The sequence below is a fragment of the Moschus berezovskii genome, chromosome 3, assembly GCF_049115385.1.
Source record: "Moschus berezovskii isolate FMDL1 chromosome 3, NW_MosBer_1.0, whole genome shotgun sequence".
NCBI lineage: Eukaryota > Metazoa > Chordata > Mammalia > Artiodactyla > Moschidae > Moschus > Moschus berezovskii.
The window spans coordinates 128,065,225-128,086,138 of NC_142462.1; the positions used below are offsets into that span (position 1 = coordinate 128,065,225).

The window sequence follows — 20,914 nt, forward strand, 5'->3', positions numbered from 1 at the left end:
GTTGATGCTGCTGGTCCATCCAGCTCTCCCAGTCACAGGTCAGTGTCTTTTCCTTTCATTGTAGTAAATTACAGACTTTTTATTTGCACAAGGAGATCAAACCAGTTAATCTTAGAAGTCAACCCTGAATATTCATTGGAAGAACTGATGCTAAAGCTGAAGCTACAATTCTTTAGCCACCTGATGCGAAGAGCTGACTAAATCTAATAGACCCTGCTGCTGGGAACATTTGAGGGCAGGAGCAGAAGGGGACAACAGAGGATAAGATGGTTGGATGGCATCCCCAACTCAATGGACATGAGTTTGCCAAACTCCAGGAGATAATGAAGGACAGGGAAGCCTGGCGTGCTGCAGTCCATGGGGTTGAAAAGAGTTGGACACGACTGAGCGACTGAACAGCAGCAAGTCTTTGAGATGGACCTGTTTTCAGAGAAATATTTGAGTCGGTGTTAATGGCAGAAAGAATGGTCAGCAGAGAGTCTGGAGACAATATTCATGTCCATCCTGGCTGGTTAAGACCACACGCACATAGCTGACCCTTCTTGCCAGTCGCCTTTCTGTTGTTCAAATGAACCGACCTCATGGGAGTTAAAGGGAACAAGTGGACTGCCGTTGAATACTTGCCCCCATCTTGTTTTCGGGAAGCATTTTAAGAGTTTGGTGCACCCTGGCGCACACATGCGTGGCTGGCGATGAGCATGATTTCAAGTGCAGGTGTTGTCAGCAGGAGCACGCGTTCAGATTCAGGGGATGCTCTCCCGTGTGGCGCTGGGCAGCCCGGCCTGCCCGTGCTCCCGTCGGTATTGTCTGTCAGCATTGGCGGTTTCTGTGCTCCTGCAGTTCGTGGCGAGGGAGCAGAAGATACAAACCGTTAGCCTTACTCACCCAGCAGAACTAACGGCGTTCCACCTTTTTTCTTCCCCTGTGCAGATGGCGCAGGACTGGGCTTGGCCTTGCTCTGGGCGCACAGCCTTTTCCTCTTGTCCCCTGTGGGTGCTGAGGGAGGTGATGGGACGGTCGAGCTTGTCCCTCTGTGTGTGTGCTCTCGCTGCACTTCTGTTGTGGGCAGATGGCTTCCCTGGGCGGGCTGCTCTGTGCTGTGTCCCGCTGTGTGTCTGGGCTGTGTTTCCACCCAGCCGGGCCCCTGTGTGAGCTCTGGAGCTGGCCTGCTGGCCCCTGAGCGGGGCTGCTGGAGACCTGGCGCCCAGGTAGCTTCTCCGCACTCACAGCGAGAGCAGCACCTCCGGCGGCCTCAGCGCCAGCCCTGCCACCCTGGGGAAGGTGGCAGCGCAGGCGGCGGGCCAGCCCCTGGAGAGCCCGTGGGACTGAGGATGGAGGGGAGGAGGGATGGGGCGGGTGAGAGCCGACTGGCCCTCAGGCTGCCGGCCCGGGGCTGGATGGGTGTGCGCTGGAGACCGGGGAGGCTGTATTAGCTAGTGTTGGGTGGGGGTGTAGGATGAGGGCCCCAGCTCTTGGAAGGGAAGGGGGCCAGCCCACCTAGAGCTGCCCTGGGCCCACGGGTCTCCTACCAGGGAGCACAGCTGCGGGTCTTTTGAGTGGAGGCACGGCCCAAGACTGAAGTGGTGATGGTCTGCAACTGCATCTCTGGGTTCAGTAGTGAACTGCCTCCAGTGTTCCTCAGCCTAAGTGCCTGGACAAACCTTTCCCGAGACCAGAACCGTCTGCCTTTGTAGAGGGCCACGGGGACGGGGTTCAGCATCAGAAGCAGAGTGTGTGTCCTGAGCAGTGCTGCTGCAGACCCTGACTGACTGTCAGGTCCCCTTGGGGCCTCAAATCACTCTCACACAACTAGCTTTATCCTGTGGAGAATCGCAGCAGGAACGTTAATAGACACTGGTAGCCTGGTGGCCCATTCTTTAATTTACGTTATTATTAACCTGTGTTGTTAGAGTGACTTTGCCTTCCCTCTAGGTCTTTGAATTGCTAATGTGAATGTTATTTTCCTTGATTATATTTGTCTGATGTCATGTCTTAATTTGTTCCCAAACTCAGCCATTGGGTTTTTCTCTCCTTTCTCCCAATTGAAGGTCTGTGGTACCATTGCTTCAGGTGATATCAAGGGGCTCACCTATGTCCTTTGAAGATTCTAGTAGAATCATCCCGCTCTTTTACCTGTTTAGCTCCTTGTTCAGTCACTCACTGATTTCCATACATGATAACGAATTCTTCGGAGACCCCATAGAAGGTGAGAATTCTGAGCTGACCTCGTGCCGTGTGCGTTTTCATAGATGAGTAGAGAAGTTTTAAGCCTTTCAAGTCTTTGAGTAAGAAATGGGGGGGCCCAAGTGCGATAGAAAATTGGGTGGTGTTTTTCATTGCAGGTCAAAGACAGTCGTCGATGATGCCTTTTACTTTAGAGGAACTGGTAGTGCTGTCTCGATGCCTTCGTGACGCGTGCCTGGGCATCATCAAGCTGGCATATCCCGAGACAAAGCCAGAAGTTCGAGGAGAGTATATCACCGCCTTCCAAAGTATTGGGGTGACTACCAGTTCTGAGATGCAGCAGTGTATACAGATGGAGCAGAAACGATGGATTCAGTTATTTAAGGTAATGAGTCTATGAATATTTTTGTTTACTGAGGTCAAATGACATACAGGTTTTTTTTTTTTTGATGACTCATTTTAGAAGACTAGAGATACAGGTTTGTTTCTGGCTTGATTGTTAATTTGCAAAACTTGTAAGAAAAGACTTTCATTTTATATTTGCCTCCTTTTAAAGCCTTGTTCTTACATTGTTAAATATATCTTTTATAACTTGCCCCAAGTACTTTCAATGACAAGGTGATGTATAATTAAAATTTTTTTAATTTTTCACTAAAAGATCTCTTACGTGTTTTATTTATTTAATCTTAAGAAATTGATTAACAAAGGTGGAATAAGATCATTAACTTAATGCAAGTTGAATATAAATTATTTTTAAATACCCTCATTTTTAACCGTGCAGAAAGAGAAGTCATGAGTTACTGTGGCTAAAATGTTGGCAAGAAACCACCACCCCTGAGAGAATACAGCTACTGGGGTAGAAAAAAAGAAAAGGAAAAGGGTGCTTGACTTCCCATGAAATTTCTGCAGCAAACACATCTCGTCAGCTAAAATCGCTCATTAAAGGAGTGAGAGCAGAAGAAATGCATTTTCCAAATTGAATGCTAGATTTACAGTCCGTTTAGTACCAGCGACCTCTCGCACACTAATGTTCAGTTGGAGTCATCAGCTGTCCCTTCAGGTCTTTTATCACTGCTTTTGTCAAGCTATCTATTTAATTGAAAGAAGTTAATTGAATGAAAATGATCAACTAAGCTTGTATTAATATTGCTAATGGAACTTTCTTCTTGGCCATGTTTGGAGGAAGATGTCAAGCTAGACTTTAGGAAAGGCCCATTAATGCGTGCACTTAACCTGATGGGCTAATTAAGGACTGCTTATTCATGCTGCGAGCCCACGATGGGCTCTGTGCGGCCCGTTCTGCCTGGTTTTACAGCACATTTCCCTTCTTAGCACGAGCATTAGTAGCAGTGAGAGTACCTGATGAAGCTCTGGCCGCACTGCATACAGCACTGTGCGCCACTGAGTTTGTAATGTGTGCAGGTTGGTGCAGTATACATTTGCAGAGTCCATTTTAATCACCTGTCTCTATATTCCTAAGGAAACTCTTAAGGTCACATAACATGTCCTTGCTTAAAGACTAACACTTTTGCATCTTTTCTAAGTTAAAAATAAGCTATGTCACCCATTTAAAACTTGTAATTCTTGTGTAAGCTTTTCCTGGATGTGGCTGTTAATGGTAGCATATGTTTTTCTTTTAAGGATCTAATTAAACTCTGGGATCTTTGTGAGTAAAACTTGCCGCTATACATGCTATCAGGTTTTGTGTACAGTATCAGATAATTTCATTATTTTATAGCACCTATTCACAGTTTTGTAATTTTCATATACAGGCCTTATCTTTAGCACACAGAACCTTCCGAATTTAATTATGCTGTATTAAGATGTTTTTCCCCAGTCCTGCTTTGTTTTGCGTAAGCATTAAGTGAAAATTTTGTAGTGAATTTGTTCTTAGGCCTCAAAATGATTCCCTACTAATTTATTAAGGATTGCAGGGTTTTTGTTTGTTTTTAAAGTTAGTGTGAGCATTCACCTTTTCTGAAACAGGGTTGTCTTCCGGTTTCACATTGAGTTATAAAGCTCTGAATTTAGATCGGATGGGTGTGAAGACAGGTTTCTGAATAAGATTCCTCTTCTTTGTAAAGGTTTTGTTGTTGCTGTTCTGCCTGCTGTTGAGCTCAGCCCACCCCCACCCCCCAAACAAAGGAAAAAAATCAAGGCCTGGTCTTTGAACAGATTCCGCTGATACAGTTTTCTTGTAAAAAAATTGTCTTTAATATGAAGTAGAATTTAACTTTCAGTGGCTGCTGTCTCAGACAGTGTTCTGAGGACCTCACAGGGACCAGTTCACGCGAGCGGCCGTTCTGAGAGGAAGGCGCTGCAGGTGTCGCCGTTTACAGACGGGGACACACGGTCCGGGGCTGGCCGAGCCAGCATGGGGACTGTGCTGCTCCTCTCCTCCGCCCCCGGGAGGCCTGAAGATGAAAGTTTAGCGTTTGTGTACGTGTCAGTGTCACATTTGAGATAAAGAATTCAAGGAATAGAATCCACCAAAGAAAACAGTAGCATTTTGCAGTAATTGCCTGCATTCTGCTGATTTTGACAGAGCTGCGCGTGAGGAGACCTGGCTCCTCCAGCCACCAGCCATTTTCATTTTTTAGCTCCTGATGGTCCTCCCAGACCGGTTTCCGAGAGGGGCTCTGGGGGCTGGTCACAGAACAGACTTCTAAGTAGATGGAGTCATCCTTCTTTGTCACTGTAGGAACTGAGGTCAGTTCTGAGCCCCGCACGGACACTGCTAAAACAGTTTGTACATTTATCAAATTTATCAGCTCCTCTCCGAGTGTCATTTACAGCTGTAACTGCGTTAACCCTGGGAGGCGACAGGAACTCCTGTTTGATGTGCCTTTGTGAGCAGCTGCCAGGCTGTGCTGGAGTTACCCCAAGGGGGGAAGGTGTGCGGGAACCTGCTTGCTCGCTGCACTCATCTGTGCGCAGAGGGACTCGGGGAGCAGGGGCTTTCTCCTCCCTGGTGGTTGATGTGGATTTTTCAGTGTCAGAGAGACTCTTAAAAGTAAAAACAGAAACCCACAGCAGTGCCCTAGCTGTGATTGGACTGTGCTGCCGTGAACCGTCAGTGTTGACCAGTGAGGCAGATCCAGGCTTCCTCTAAAGTGGCTGAGCTGCCTGCCCTGTCTTTCTCTGTCTTTGAAAGTTTTTTTTGGCTTTGGTTTACCTCCTCAATAAAGTGGATACCTTTAGAAGTAATTTTGTAGTGTTTTAAACATGTTGGAGAATACTAATAACTAAAGGCTCTATAAAACTAGATTAGCTGTTGACAGCAGGAATCCATATCAGATCCTTAATGACTCTTATAGGCTGGGGTGTCATTACTGTCAATTATTTTAAATGCCCACAGTGTTTATCCCAGGAACCCTGGCTCTGTGCTGTGCTGGGGAACCATAGGTGAAATCGGACAGTCCCTGTTGTTTGAGCATCACTACGTGAGGAGAGAGACTCGGCAGCAGAGCTGAGAGCACGCGGGGCAGACACGCAGCTGCTGAAGCCCTCGGAGCTTAGGACTGCCTGCGGAGAGTCGTCTCAGAGCTGGCGCTTCACTGGCGTTTCTCGCGTTTTGTTGTTACATAGTCTTCATTAGGAAATCAGCATCACACGTTTACCACAGTTAGGTACCCGTAAATTATGTGCCTTGTCCTATGCTTTGCTTTAAAGTTTTAAGGTAACTACCTAAGATATTTGATTTTGCCTACTACATTTAAGATCAAAAGATTATTACAGGTACCTTTCCAGTTTTGGAGTATATATGCTTTTCTTTGGTTGCACTAATAAAGCTAAATATCAATGGTCTCCACTCAGGAATGTCATAGTTGAACATTCATAGCTTTAAGTCCTCATCAGATATATTATTTATGTGTGTAAATTTCTTTTTTGATGTAAAATATGTAATGCTTAAGACTGTTTCCCTAAGGTCAAGATTTTCTTGCGATCTTGATAGCCAGTGGACTTTCAAACATACAGTAATCTTGTGAAACAGTGCATGTTAATTTAAAACCTTGAGCTTGGACAGTTGTCAGGTGTGACTTTTATGAGACATCTGTGTGTTTCTAACCAGTTGTCTGCTTGGTCTTTTAACATTGGGTTTAAGGGACACCTGCTCGTAGGTGTCACTGTTTGCTTTTCAGCTGTGTGGCTGCCTGGATCCCAGCTCCCTTATGGGGGCGTGAACCCGGGGCCCTCAGCAATGACAGCACGGAGTCCTGGCCACCAGACCACCAGGGAATCCCTTTATTATTAATTTCAGTGGCATATAATCAGACACACCGAACAGTTTAGTGCATTTCTGAATGTTTGCTTAGTAATCTTGTTTGTTCTCAAGTATGTATTTATTTAAGGTTTAGCTCCAGCGGGGAAGAGCACAATCTGGGAGCCGAGTAAAACGCATGGCATGGTCACGAAGGGACACGTTTGTGACTGAAAATCTCCGGAGACTGTTGACCTGGTGCATCTGAGTCGTCCTGGGGCTCACTGGTTTGTTGTCTTTGCTCGTGTTTCTTGACACACTGGTTCTCAGGCCTCGCTGTCTCAGGGTCTCCTCAGGATCAGTTGACAGCTCTTGTCTGGGGTTAGAGTTGCCTTCTGGTGGAGCCTTTTGCGGGTGTTCGTCAGCTGGAGGCTCCAGGCCCGGGTGCAGTCCGTCCCCATGGGGCAGGCGTTAGTGACCTCTCATCTCAGTGTGCAGACTTGCACCCCCCGTGACTGAAGGCCTGTTTACATCTAAAACCCTGCCAGTCTTTCAGTGGCTGTACTGTCTTCTGTAGTAGGCATATCTGCGCCAGGAAGTTTGATAAAATTAACTGAGAGGAAAACTGTCTTTTTGATCTCAACACTGGGTGTCTGTTGATCCAGTTTAAAATTGTTGCTCCAGTTTTCATTGCCTTTGACACTCTTTCGTCACTTCATGTGGTTTATTAATGGTTACTTCTGTGAGCTTTGGTTTTTCGGTACTAAATATATGTAGCAGCTTGTGGTACTAAAAATGAATGTACAGAAAGGGAACATATTTAAAGGTGTTTTGAAATCACAGAATTTGAGTTGTATCTGACTCTTTGTGACCCCATGGACTGCAGCATGCCAGGCTTCCCTGTCCATCACCATCTCCTGGAGTTTGCTCAAACTCGTGTCCATTGAGTTGGTGATGCCATCCAACCATCTCATCCTCTGTTGCCCCTTCTCTTCCTGCCCTCAATCTTTCCCAGCATCAGGGTCTTTTCCAGTGAGTTGGCTGTTTGCATCAGGTGGCCAAAGTATTGGAGGTTCAGCTTTAGCATCAGTCCTTCCAATGAATATTCAGGACTGATTTCCTCTAGGATGGACTGGTTGGATCTCCTTGCAGTCCAAGGGACTCTCAGGAGTCTTCTGCAACACCACAGTTCAAAAGCATCAGTTCTTCAGCCCTCAGCCTTCTTTATGGTCCAACTCTCACATCCATACATGACTACTAGAAAAATCATAGCTTTGACTGTATGGCTTTGTTGGCAAAGTAATGTCTCTGCTTTTTAATCCACTGTCTAGGTTGGTCATAGCTTTTCTTCCTAGGAGCAAGCATCTTTTAACTTCTTGGCTGCAGTCACCATCCACAGTGATTTTGGAGCCCAGGAAAATAAAATGTATCACTGTTTCCACTTTTCCCCCCATCTATTTGCCATGAAGTGATGGGGCCTGATGCCATGATCTTCATTTTTGAATGTTTTAAGCCAACTTTTCCACTCTCCTCTTTCTCCTTCATCAAGAGGCTCTTTAGTTGCTCTTCGCATTTTGTCATTAGAGTGGTATCATCTGCATATCTGAAGTTGTTATCTTTCCCGGCAGTCTTGATTCCAGCTTGTGCTTCATCCAGCCCAGTATTTCACATGATGTACTCTGCATATAAGTTAAATAAGCAGAGTGACAATATACAGCCTTGATGTACTCCTTTCCCAATTTTGAACAAGTCCATTGTTCCATGTTCAGTTCTGTTTCTTCTTGACCTGCATACAGGTTTCTTAGGAGGCAGATCAGGTGGTCTGGTATTCCCATCTCTTAAGAATATTCTACAGTTGTGATCCACAGAGTCAGAGGCTTTAGCGTACTCAGTGAAGCAAACATAGATGTTTTTCTGGATTCTCTGATCCAGCTGATGTTGGCAATTTGATCTCTAGTTCCTCTGCCTTTTTAAAATCCAGCTTGTACATCTGGAAGCTCTCGGTTCATGTACTGTTGAGGCCTAGTTTGAAGGATTTTGAGCGTTACTTTGCTAGCATATGGGCTTCCTTGGTGGCTCAGCAGTAAAGAATCTGCCTGCAATGCAGGAGACCTGAATTTAGTCCCTGGGTTGGAAGGATCCCCTGGAGAAGGGAATGGTAACCCACTCCAGTATTCTTGCCTGGAGAGTTCCATGGACAGAAGAGCCTAGCAGGCTGCAGTCCATGGGGTAGCAAAGAGTCAGACAGTACTGAGTGACTAACACTTTGCTGTCATGTGAAATGAGTGCAGTTGCGCAATAGTTTATGGATGTGAGAGTTGGACTGTGAAGAAAGCTGAGCACCGAAGAATTGATGCTTTTGAACTGTGGTGTTGGAGAAGACTCTTGAGAGTCCCTTGGACTGCATGGAGATCCAACCAGTCCATTCTAAAGGAGATCAGTCCTGGGTGTTCATTGGAAGAGCTGATGCTAAAGCTGAAACTCCAATACTTTGGCCACCTCATGCGAAGAGTTGACTCACTGGAAAAGACTCTGATGCTGGGAAAGATTGGGGGCAGGAGGAGAAGGGGACGACAAGAGAATGAGATGGCTGGATGGCATCACCGACTCGATGGACATGAGTTTGAGTGAGCTCTGGGAGTTGGTGATGGACAGGGAGGCCTGGCGTGCTGTGTGTGATTCATGGGGTTGCCGAGTCGGACACAACTGAGCGACTGAACTGAACTTGAACATTCTTTGGCATTGCCTTTCTTTGGAATTGGAATGAAAACTGACCTTTTCCTGTCCTGTGGCCACTGCAGTGTTTTCCAAATTTGCTGGCATATTGAGTGCAGCACTTTCAGAGCATCATCTTTTAGAATTTGAAATAGCTCAGCTGGAGTTCCATCACCTCCACTAGCTTTGTTCATAGTGATGCTTCCTAAGGCCCACTTGACTTCGCACTCCAGGATGTCTGGTTCTAGATGAATGATCACACCATCATGGTTATTATCCAGGGGTCAGTAAGATCTTTTTTGCATAGTTCTTCTGTGTATTCTTGCCACCTCTTCTTAGTATCTTCTGCTTCTGTTAGGTCCATACCATTTCTGTCCTTTATTGTGCCCATCTTTGCATGAAATGTTCCCTTGGTATCTCTGATTTTCTTGACGAGATCGCTAGTCTTTCCCATTCTGTTGTTTTTCTCTGTTTCTTTGCACTGTTAACGTAAGGCTTTCCTATCTCCCCTCGCTGTCTGGAGCCCTGCGTTCAGATGGCTGTATCTTTCCCTTTCCCTTTTGCCTTTCACTGCCCTTTTCTCAGCCGTTTGTGAAGCCTCCTCAGACAGCCACTTTGCCTTCTTGCGTTTGTTTTTCTCAGGGCTGGTTTTGGTCACTGCTTCCTGTACAGTGGTACAAACCTCCATCCATAGTTCTTCAGGCACTCTGTCTACCAGATCTAGTCCCTTGAATCTATTTGTCACCTCCTCTGTATAATCATAGGGGATTGAATTTAGGTCATACCGGAATGATCTAGTGGTTTTCCCTACTTTTTTGGTTTAAGTCTGAATTTTGCCATAAGGAGCTGATGATCTGAGCCACAGTCAGCTCCAGGTCTTGTTTTTGCTGACTGTATAGAGCTTCTCCATTTTCGTTCGTGAAGACTATAATCAATCTGATTTTGGTATTGACCCTCTGGATCCAGTTAAATTTCCATGGGTTCTTAAAATTTGTATTTTTCTCTACAAGTTAGAAAAAATAGTTTAAACAAAGGACAAAAATGTTCTTAGGAGATATGACATATCTAAAGCATTTTGGGAATTAGTCCAGGGCTCATATTGCCAAATATAACACATAAAAATATGTGTCACCAGTTTAATTTGGATTTCAGATAAACAGCAAATGCAGTTTAGATACAGGTATATCCTGTGTGATATTTGGGGTACATTTATACTTTTTAAAACCCTGTATTTGACATACCCTTTGAATAAAGCAATATTTAGAAGATAGTTATACTAAGAATTTTATTTGATGTTTATCTGAGAGTCAGCTTTACTAGCTGTGCTGTGTTCTCCCTGGCATCTTCAAGTCTTGCTTCCTGTCCCCTTTCAGATGCACTTTTCCCCAGTGGCTTCTGCAGCCACCCCTTCCTCGCTGGCACTCAGGCCCAGCTCACCCTGTACCTCGTCCTTTCCTCCTTCCTCCCCTCCCCCACGCCCACCTTTCTCTTTCCTTTAGTTTTTAAAAGGGTTTATGTATGTATTTTCTTCGGGCTGTGCTGGTCTTCGTTGCTGCGGGACTGTCCTCTAGCCATGGGAGAGGGGCTGCCCTCCAGTGGCCGCGACACGCTTCTCGTGCGGCGCGGCGGCTTCTCCAGTGCAGCTCGGGCTCTCGGGCTCCGGGGCTGTGGCTCCCAGAGTTAGCTGCTCCGTAGCACGTGGGATCTTCCTGTATGAGGGATCAAACCCATGTCTCCTGCACTGGCCGGTGGATTCTTGACCACTGAGCCTCCAGGCAAGCCTTCTTTCCTTTATTTTTGAAAGAGGATATAGTGATAGCAGGATAGGACATTTTATGTTACTTCTTTTCCATCTTTAGAATATGAAAGTATGGAAGGGAATGCCTATATTGAAAGTGTATATTCAGTTTCACAGTAATTTAAAGTAAATTATGGCACCTCTGAAGAGTTGGATCATGTTTGCCACCTCTGGAACAGAAACGTCCTCAGCAGGAGAGGTGGGCTGGTGTTTAACACCGGGAGGTGGAGGACAGCTTGTCTCCTGGGGTCAGGCAGCCGTGGGCATGAGCAGCTGGCCGCTCTGCAGAGCGCCGTCTCCTTAGCTCTGCCGTGCGGAAGTCGCAGGACTCGGGGCGTGGGGGCGATGTGTGGGAGCCACAGGTGAACGGGTGCCTTTAAATAAACACATTAACTGTCAGCAGGCACGGCTTTTGTCGACAGTTGTGGGTGGTGGGTGAATTTCAGCACAGCAGCTGCTAAACCTGAATTTACTTAAAAGGCCCGTGTGGGTGCCTGAAAGGAGAGATGCGCTGTCACGTTCCTCGTGCCCAGGGGTCCTGCTCCCGTCCCCACTGTTGGCAGAGCACCTGCTGGTGCACTCCGTGTGAGCCCTGCTGAGCTTGTCCCGAACCAAGAGAGCACGCAGCGCGCAACGCACCACGATGTTACCCTTTCTCCTGAGGAGCAAAGCTGAGAGACGCCCAGGAGTCGGGTGTGTTCTGTCAGCGGCCATGCTTTGCTTGTGACCAGCAGTTAGCCAGGTAGAAGCGGACTCTCAGTCCGCTTCGACTGCGCTTAAAATCAGGTGTCATGAAGCACTGCTTGTGTGTGGCCTCACCCCCGAGCAGGTGCCGTGGCCGCGGGTGGAGGGTCACAAGCTCTGGCTGCTTCCTTCTGCCGGTTTCTTACTGATTCCACAAGGGTGTTGCTGTAGCATCACAGTGGGCCTTGAGACGCCGTGCAGTGGACGTCACAGGAAAATCGGCCGCATCTGCCCACCAGTGTGAAGGCTGTGTTCTGGGTCTTAAGCGGTTTTTACTGCTATTGTTTTGTCCAGGTGGCCAAGCTGCTCAGGTGTTACTTTCTCTCTTTCCTGGTTATATGATCCAGCTGGAGCCTGTGTCGTGGAGGCCTGAGATAGCAACCAGGGACCCCTTCTCTCCTGCTTTGGTTGGACACAGAATGGCATTTCCTAATGCTTTGTTCCAATTGTATTTTACTGGATTGGAAGCAGTGTGTACAGAAGCCTGGCTGACTGTCAGAAAACATGGTCAGAGTCACTAAATCCATAGTGGTTGCAGGATGCACTCCTGCTTGCAAAGGCCTTGGTCTCGTAAAGACGCTTTGGTCTCCCAGTTCTGTGTTGGTTTATCTTTGTTAACTATGAAACACATGTCTGTTTAGTGTGTAACGTCCTGAGTTTTGAAGCCCGACAGTACTGTTAGATGTCTTTAAGTGCGCATTGCGGGAGTCACCACCGTCAGTCAGTGGGTGCCGGCTGCTCTTCTAGGTAGGTGGTCGTGTCCTGCTTCGGGGGGCTCACAGCAGGGCCCCGTGATTCACGGGGTCGCGGAGAGTCGGACCCGACTGAGCGACTGAACTGAACTGAACTGATGTTCCCTGAGGGGACAGCAGTGAGGGCCTGGGCTGGGATAGCGGGTGATGTTGGGGAACCAGAGCGTGCAGGAAGGCTTGCTGAAGGAGGGTCGGCAGGGGTTGTGTAGAACTCAGGGGGACGGAGACAGACTCCAGAGGCTTCCGCCTGGGAGATACTGAAAATGTCTCTGGAAGATGTCCAGGGTGCGTCTAGGACACTGCCCCCTCCCCACCGGCACCCTCAAATAGAGTGTTTTTCTGAAAAATTAATGTGTTTTAACCTTAGGAGAACTGCTGTCCCTGGAGGTGTCTTTTATTACAGCTCAGGTGAGCTTACACATCTCCACGTTGTGTTTTGGAAATTACTGCCTCCCTTGTAGCTCTTGCGTCGCTCTCTCTCTGCTGGTGCGTGGCTGGCCGCTTTGTGCATAAGCTTCCTCCTGTGGTCACAGAGGGAGACGCCCTTCCGTGAGCGGGTTTGCTGCTGGTCGAACAGCCCCTCAGGGGGAAGGCAGTGGCACCCCACTCCAGTGTTCTTGCCTGGAGAATCCCAGGGACAGGGGAGCCGGGTGGGCTGCCATCTATGGCGACACACAGAGTCGGACACGACTGACGTGACTTAGCAGCAGCAGCAGCCCCTCAGGGGGCCCCCGACCCGGGCACTGAGGGGAGCCGTGCGCACCGCTGCCTCCGTGGTGTGCAGGCGTCCCTGGGCTGCCTGCGTGACCTGGTCCTGCTCCCCCCTCAGGTGATCACCAACCTGGTGAAGATGCTGAAGTCCAGGGACACGCGGAGGAACTTCTGCCCCCCCAATCACTGGCTGTCAGAGCAAGAGGATATCAAAGCAGATAAGGTAATCCTGGAAGATCTTTTACATATTTTTCATTAAACTTATTTTTTCAGCTTGTATCTTTTCTGAGAAGAATAAATCTTTTAAGGTTATTTATCATGTAATTAATAATAAACTTGTTGCTGACTCCTGACCCCGTGATAGAATGCGTAACAGTCTTGCTGGCTCACGTGCGTCCTGCATTCGTTGTCAGTCCTGATGTGCTTTAAGCCACGCCCGGTGTTGACGTGCAGTGGTGTTTTGGGGGAAGTTGAAAACTTCTGCTTTTATTGTATCAATATAGTTTTAGTATTAATACTTAAAAGAGATGGAACTTATTTATGACTTTCTAAAGGGACAGAGACGGATGTGAGTATTCCTGAGATCTAGATGTAAATTCAGTCGTGTAGCCTGTTCTGAAATAATGAAAATGACATGACCAAGGACTCGGGGTGTTTTCATTTGTGTTTGTCAGGAAAACACATGACTGAATTCATCTCAGAATCTTGGGGCTGGGGCCAGAGAGTGACTGGGTATAGAAGAAGCTTGACTACAGAGATGTTGAAGGGAAGAAATGTCAGGAGTGTTTCAGAAGCATTGCTTTGTCCGCACGCATGCTGCATCTTTGCATTAAGCTTGTGGCGCCCAGACCTGCCCACGGCTCAGGCTGAGGAGCTGCGGCCGGTCCTGTAGCGGTGAGGGCCTCGGGCCCATGGGCGTTTCTGATAGGGCTCGGATGAGGGGACCTGAGAGACAGTGGGTTAGCACTTACCAGCCTTATTTGGCTACTCATTCACACAACTTGTTTTAATCATGAGAACGTGAATATTTGGTAATGGTAATAAATTGCTAGTTTTTAAGGGTGATCTGGTTTCTTTGTAAAGCAATCATTGTGTGGGTGATTTACTATGTCCAGATATTACATGTTGTTGATGAGAGCAAGTAGAGATTTCCCTGGAGTGTATTTAGGAAAAATAACTGCAGTGTGAAAATGTAAAAGGGTAGCCCATGTAGAGGAGAGTATGAGAAGGTCTCCTGGGAAGCAGCAGGCGGGCCTGAAGCCAGGGGCAGGCGCTGAGCAGGCTGTGGCCCCGCAGGTCACCCAGCTCTACGTCCCGGCGTCCAGGAATGCATGGCGGTTCCGGCGGATGGGGAGGATCGGGCCCCTGCGGTCCACGCTGGACGGTGAGTGCCCTGCGCCCGCGTGCCCCTACTCCGAGCTTTCCAAGTGTGGGGTGTGTGCTGTCGCGTGTGCTCTGCGGGCTTCTGGCCTGTGGTTTCTGACCTCGGTACGCCAGGTCAGGAGTCTCATCGCTGGAAAATTCCTTGTGCCTGGGTAACCAGCCCCACCCCGCCCCTGGCATCCCCTGTGCCAGGGTGTCTGTGAGTGCAGCCTGACAGAGCGCAGCCCCTAGTCTGGAGGGCACGGGCGGGCTCACAGGGCGTTCTCTGGGTGCAGTAGGTCTGGAGTCCCCACCGCTGCCCGTGTTCAGCCCCGAGTCTGGAGGGCACGGGCGGACTCACAGGGCGTTCTCTGGATGCAGTAGGTCTGGAGTCCCCACCACTGTCCCTGTCCATCCCCGAGTCTAGAGGGCACGGGCGGGCTCACAGAGCGTTCTCTGGTTGCAGTAGGTCTGGAGTCCCCGCCGCTGTCCGTGTCTGAGGAGAGGCAGCTTGCCATCCTGACCCAGCTGCCCTTTGTGGTCCCGTTTGAGGAGCGGGTGAAGGTATGCTTCCAGTTGGTTCTTTGCAGATTGACTCAGCCGGTTCCATGTTAAAAAGTAACACCATTGGGAAATTTTCTAAAGCTGGCTAGTGCCTGTGATTGAATAATACGTTTTCTCACTAGATCGTAATAGTTGACCATTGTTTATAAAAGTGTAACCCAACCAAGTACCTCTTGTAAGATGTTTGTTTGTATTCACCAACTTACGTAGCAAATTTCTGAAAACTGCTGCATTTCACTACTTACAAAACAGCTTCAAGAGGGTGTTTTTAGGCCTGCCCGCTCTTCTCACGGGGTGAGCATTTAACACTATTGACATTTCTTCATTAAAACACACACATTAACATAACATTGTAAATCAACTATGCTCCGGTAAAAAGTGAACAAAAAAGAAACCTCACACACACTTGAACACTCATACACACAGGGCGTTACATAACTCCTGAGCGCCCTCTACTGTACTTTTAGCGTAAAACCAACTACTGGGGTGTTCTCACTGTGGGGATCACCCTGCTGATCCAGCACCAATGCACCGCTTCTCACAGCTGCTCTTCTTCCTGCTCCACCTGGAGTTGTATAGAATTCTCTGGAGGAAGTACCGAAATGTGCCATAGCATGGGATTTTAAAAGCTTGTTGTGAAGTGGGGAAAGGAGCAATATCACATAAATACTGCGCATTTATTGATAAGGCGTAACATCAACATTTGGTATCTTGGCCTTTAAAACTTGTCTCAGAATTTATGCAGATAAAGAAGGTAAGGTTTATTTAGCAGTTTTTTCTTTTGGTTGCTTGTGTTTATAACAGAATGTCTGTTCTTCTCAAGTAACCTTGTAATTTCTCCTGTTAGATCTTTCAGAGATTGATTTATGCAGATAAGCAAGAAGTTCAAGGAGATGGTCCATTTCTGGATGGAATTAATGTCACAATAAGAAGAAATTACATTTATGAAGATGCTTATGACAAACTTTCCCCAGAAAATGGTATATATCATTCTCTCTGTATGTGTTCATATGGCAGGGGGAGGTTGGGGGGGTTATAGGAAAGGGTGATCATTGCAAAAATTAGTGTTGATCGTCTTATTCTGTGATGACTGTGTAAAACAAGTGTAGTCCATCAGATTTGGGGGAATGTATGTCTATTATCAAATAATAGTTCAAAGATTGGCAAATACTTATTGCTACAGAAGCCTTCCAGATACTGTTTTTGCTTTTGGTTTTTTAAGATAAGAAACTCTTCCTGCCCCCAAATATCTGTCTTTAAAATTTAGTTGACAAGCTTTACTTATAAAAATGGTGGCGAGCCATATACAGACTGTATTTTGTTTATAACAGTCTATGTAAATACCATAAAATGTAAGCCAAGTTAAATATACTAAACACCATCGCAGTCCAAATTTCTTGATAAAAAGGTGAGTGTGCTTCAGTGACACTTGTGTTAGAGAAAAGGGCATCACGTGGCGGCGTTAGCTTGGCGCACTGGTGGCGGGTGGCCCCTTCTGTCCTGCGTTAACCTTGGGGCTCAGTGTTCACAGTCTCAGCGTTACTGCTTTGCTCATTTAACTTCAGAGTTTGGTGTCCATGCTGTGCTGTCACATGAAGTCAGTGTTACAGCAGCACCGGTGCTGGGAGCTTGTCAGAGGTGGGATAGCAATTGCCTGTTCTCCCAGGGCAGCAATTTAGTTTTCTTCCAGAAGAGCAGAGCCTCTCGTTTTGAATCCTTGCTCTCTTCTCAGATGAAGCGCTCTTTCCGTCACTTTGTGGGAGCAGTAGAGGAAGGCGCTCGAGTTCATGTGCAGAATGTTTGTTTTTCTCATAACTTAGTTTTGTTACATAATCTGTGCAGTAGCCCTCTGATGTCAAGTACTGCACACTGAGGCAGACTTTGAGCTCCAGTCTGACCACAGGCTGAGTACTCCACTGTGCAGGCTACTCTCACCTGGGACGCCATGTTTGCAAAGCTTTTTGAATAGCGAGGCAAAAATCAGATACTCTGATTCCTAGTCAGACATATTTGGGGAAGAAGCAGAAGCTCCCCCTCCTCTGGGACCTGCAGCCCCTTACGGATGAGTCGCAGTTTGTGTGTTGCGTGTCACGGCCTTGGCAGTCCTCTGTCTGTGTCTCCTGCTTCACCGAGCGCCTCGTGGTCTAAGCCAGGGTCCCTGCAGCTAGCACTCAGTAGGTGCTTGCTGAACTTGTGTTTGAAAACAAGAAAAATGAGCTGTAACAGAGTATTAAATTGGCCACGATTGGCAGAGTGTTCAGGGAGGAGCTGAGCTGTGCTTGATGCTGGAGGCTTCCTGAGATGCAGGACGAGAGGCAGGACTTGAGAGCCAGGAGCCCAGCGCCGCGTGAGGGTCATGGGGGAGGGCATGGCAATTCATGGCAGACCGCTTCTGCGCTTGGTGAGCCTGGGCATCCAGCAGGGCTCGAGTTTCTGAGTTCTTCAGCCAAAATGAGAACATGTGCTTAGCAGCAGTTTTCAACTAACTGGAAAACTGCTTCATGGAGAGCACGCCGTTGCTGCTCAGTGACACCAGCCCCAGATTCCTAATGAAGCCGTCAGCTTGAGGGTCTCTCAGACTTCGGCCACACTCGAGCTCCGTGGTTGTGCATGCCGACAGTCTCAGTGAGTTTAAGGAATTTGGAAAAATCACATAATATCTGTATTATGACGCTTTAAATCTTTAAAGTGTAACTCTGACCTTATTAAGAAGAAGTTTTAGACCATATATTAAAATTATTTGATATTTTGCTATGCAGATTGTAAAATTAAATATCATCTCAGTATGTTTAATTTACTTATGGAAAATTGGTTTGAAGTGCTTTGTTGCCTAGTCATTTACATATAATCAATTCATATGATTTTTCCATATTTCATCTAGTCACGGAAACAAATACTGGCCATTCCTTATGGGCTCTCGTATCTCATACCGTCTCAGAACAGTCTTCTGAGTTGTGGGTTTCGCCTCCATTGACAGGCGAGCTGACATGGAGCTCAGAGCAGCTGTGTGGTCTGTCTCGCAGTCGGGAGCTCGGCGAGCAGGGTGGCGCATGCGTTTCTCCTTGTGGACTGTGGGCAGGGAGCATGCCTGCCCTCGGAGTCCCGTGGCTCTGAGAGGGCGGTGGCACTGGCGCCTCCTGTCACGGCGCGCTGCGTGTGGTCCCCTGTGTGGGACAAGGCGGCTGGAGCTGTGCTGGGCCCCGTTCCTGAGAGGGGGCTCCTGCTCCTGCGAGTTGGTTTTGTTTTGTTTAATAGGCAAGATTTGTTACTTTGTTTTTCTGAAGAAAAAATGATAACAGGATAAAATCAAAGTCTGGTTGACCCTTGAACAATGCAGGTTTGAACTGTGCAGGTCCACTTAGGCAGATTTTTTTTTTTTTTTTCCAAGAAATACATTGGCAAACTTTTTGGAGATTTGTGACAATTTCAAAACACTGGCAGATAAACTGCTAAGCTTAGAATACTGAAAAAATTAAGAAAAATTTGTCATGAATGCATGAAATATATGTAGATGCTAGTCTGTTTTATCATTTGTTGCCAAAAATATGCACAAATCTATTATAAGTTAAAATGTATCAAAACTTACGGAAACACTCAGAGGACGTGTGTGGTGCCCCCTGCAGCTGGGAGGAATGGAAACAAGCGTGCAGGTGTGGTGGGGAATTGGAGCCATGGGAACCACCTGTCTGCTCGCAGTCCACCCTGACGGTTTCAGGGCCACCTCTGGTTGCTGCTGCCCGGAGCTCATTGTGATCATAAGCTGAGCCCCTCACCTCCGCCTAATCACACCCCCGCAGCACACGGGGCCCAGTGGAGAGTGCCCGCTTGTGCCTCCCTGTGTTTTCCATCGTGGCCAGTGCAGCCCCGTGAGCCCCACAGAGTGCTGCTCGTGGCGCTGGGCGTGCTCCCGGGGCGCAGGGAAGAGGCAGGACGCTCCTGGGAGATGTGCAGCTGCCTGGTCTGTATCCGCAGCTGCGGGCACCACTGCTGCAAGACAGGGAATGCAGCGTGCGGGCCACTGTGAAGGAGAGGGAGACGCAGGAGAGGAGGTTCGTGAAGGTGTGGCGGCCGCTGCACAGAGGCACAGAACTGTGCACGTGCTGTGACGCCCCCATCTCATCTCCTGTTGAGAGTGTGCTCAGGATCGCCATGAGAAAGGCCTTTCTACAGACACTCGACGCGAAAAAGTGAGGCCCACGTGTATAGTAACGTGTTTACTAATTCTGTTTAATTCCCGTGACATTGATGTAATTAAGAATTACCAAGCAATTGTGATGTATTATTTTCATAATGTTTTAAGTTTACATATTTTACTTATACAAAATTCAGATATGTTTTCAGTTAGTTTACTTTTTCTGAAAAATTTTCAAGCTTAAAGTATATCCATATGTTTTGTTAAAGCTTTACATTTATCTTGGTTTAGTTGCTAAGTTGTGCCCAACTCTTGGATCCCGTGGACTGTAGCCTGCCAGGTTCCTCTGTCCATGGGATTCTCCAGGCAAGAATACTTGGGTTGCCATTTCCTTCTGCAACATTTATATTACATACCTTAAAATTTACTCGCTCTTATTAGTCATAAAGAAAAAAAAATGTAGTAACCATGTTGCTTTAAAAATTGTCAAGCATTTTCAAGAGAACCTTAAAATTGTGACAAAAACCCTAAAATTTGTTTCCAGTTTGTTCAAAATGGCATGTTATGCTATTTCATACCTTATATGACAGCCTGCAGGAAAAGGAAGGTGACAGAGCTGAAACGAAGAAGCTGAACACCAGGGAAGGATGGCTTGATGAGTGTAGAAAGCAGTCTGGCTTTAAAGGTGCCGTGAGGACAGGAGAAGCAGCGCCTGGCCCCCATGGGCAGCAGAGCGCTCCCTGCGCCATCGGGACAGTCACTGAGAAGGGACAACTGCCTGAACAGGGCTCCAGCCAGACCACAGTGCCTGTTCTGGGAAAGACCGCCGCAGCGGACAGCCACTGAGAAGGAAGGCGGACAAGCACCAGTGCTGAAGCGGGTCCTGTGCGCGCCTGCGCTCGGGCTTGTGGTCAGGACTGCCTTTGCCTGTGAAGCTGCTCACCCCCAGCTGTCCACCCTCTGGTGGGGTGGTGGGAGGGCCAGGACCCGAGAGCCCCTTTTCTGGATTGTTCTGTCAATGCCTAGTCCTTGCCGTCAGGAAGCACCTGGTGGTTCACAATGGCCTTCCTGGGAGTTCTGACCTCAGGCGGTGCCCGTGGCCGCCAGACCCCATGAAAGTGCAGGAGGGTCTGCTGGCTCACAGAGCCCGTCTCTGATGGAACCTCTCGGTCGGGGCCACGGGAACCTTCCAGGCTCTGTACACATGGTTCTCCAAGGAAAGGCTCGTCAGCAGCATGTCAGAGAACCCGGCAGAGAGCATCATGTGAGCTTGGGAGGATCACACCCTTGAAGAGGCCATCCTTGCTGGAGAGAGAGCTGAGAACGCTCCCAAGCTGGGGCGACACATTCCTGCTGGGGAGGCATCTGGATGCGTCATGTGACTTCACAGGACTTCCGGCTGAGCCAGTCAGGGAAGGCATGAGAGGGAGCGGGGTGGTGACAGGCGTGGGGGGCCTCGGAGCAGGCCCCAGGCAGCCAGAGGACGCCACGTGAGGGGAGCTACCAGGCGACGACTGCCTCCAACCCAGGCCTGACGGTGAGGAAGAGACGCTAGAGAGGCGGCGGAGCCGGGAGACGCACAGCAGACCCCCAGGCAGGGCGTTCTGCCCCCGGAGGACGGCTTCTGGCTCGTGTCACACACTGGGTCTTCTGGGATACGGGCGCCGCGGCATCAGCGAGCAGTGGGAGCGGGCTCAGGCTGTGCAGACGGGTTCAGAGAAGAGCGAGAACGTCGGGGCAGAAGCTGCGAT

General features: G+C 48.1%; 1 protein-coding gene across 5 annotated transcripts in view; it reads left to right on the forward strand.

Moving 5' to 3' along the window:
- The window catches only part of UBE3C (ubiquitin protein ligase E3C), a 109,808-nt gene that overhangs the window by 56,872 nt on the left and 32,022 nt on the right, over nt 1–20,914 (forward strand). For 4 of the 5 annotated variants that reach the window (XM_055421646.2, XM_055421650.2, XM_055421649.2 and 1 more), the window contains 6 exons: nt 2,049–2,206; nt 2,343–2,569; nt 13,224–13,328; nt 14,402–14,489; nt 14,934–15,031; nt 15,879–16,011. In XM_055421646.2, the coding sequence (XP_055277621.2) occupies nt 2,049–2,206; nt 2,343–2,569; nt 13,224–13,328; nt 14,402–14,489; nt 14,934–15,031; nt 15,879–16,011 (809 nt within the window). The remainder of the gene's footprint in view (nt 1–2,048; nt 2,207–2,342; nt 2,570–13,223; nt 13,329–14,401; nt 14,490–14,933; nt 15,032–15,878; nt 16,012–20,914) is intronic. The other variant, XM_055421647.2, reaches the window with a different exon arrangement.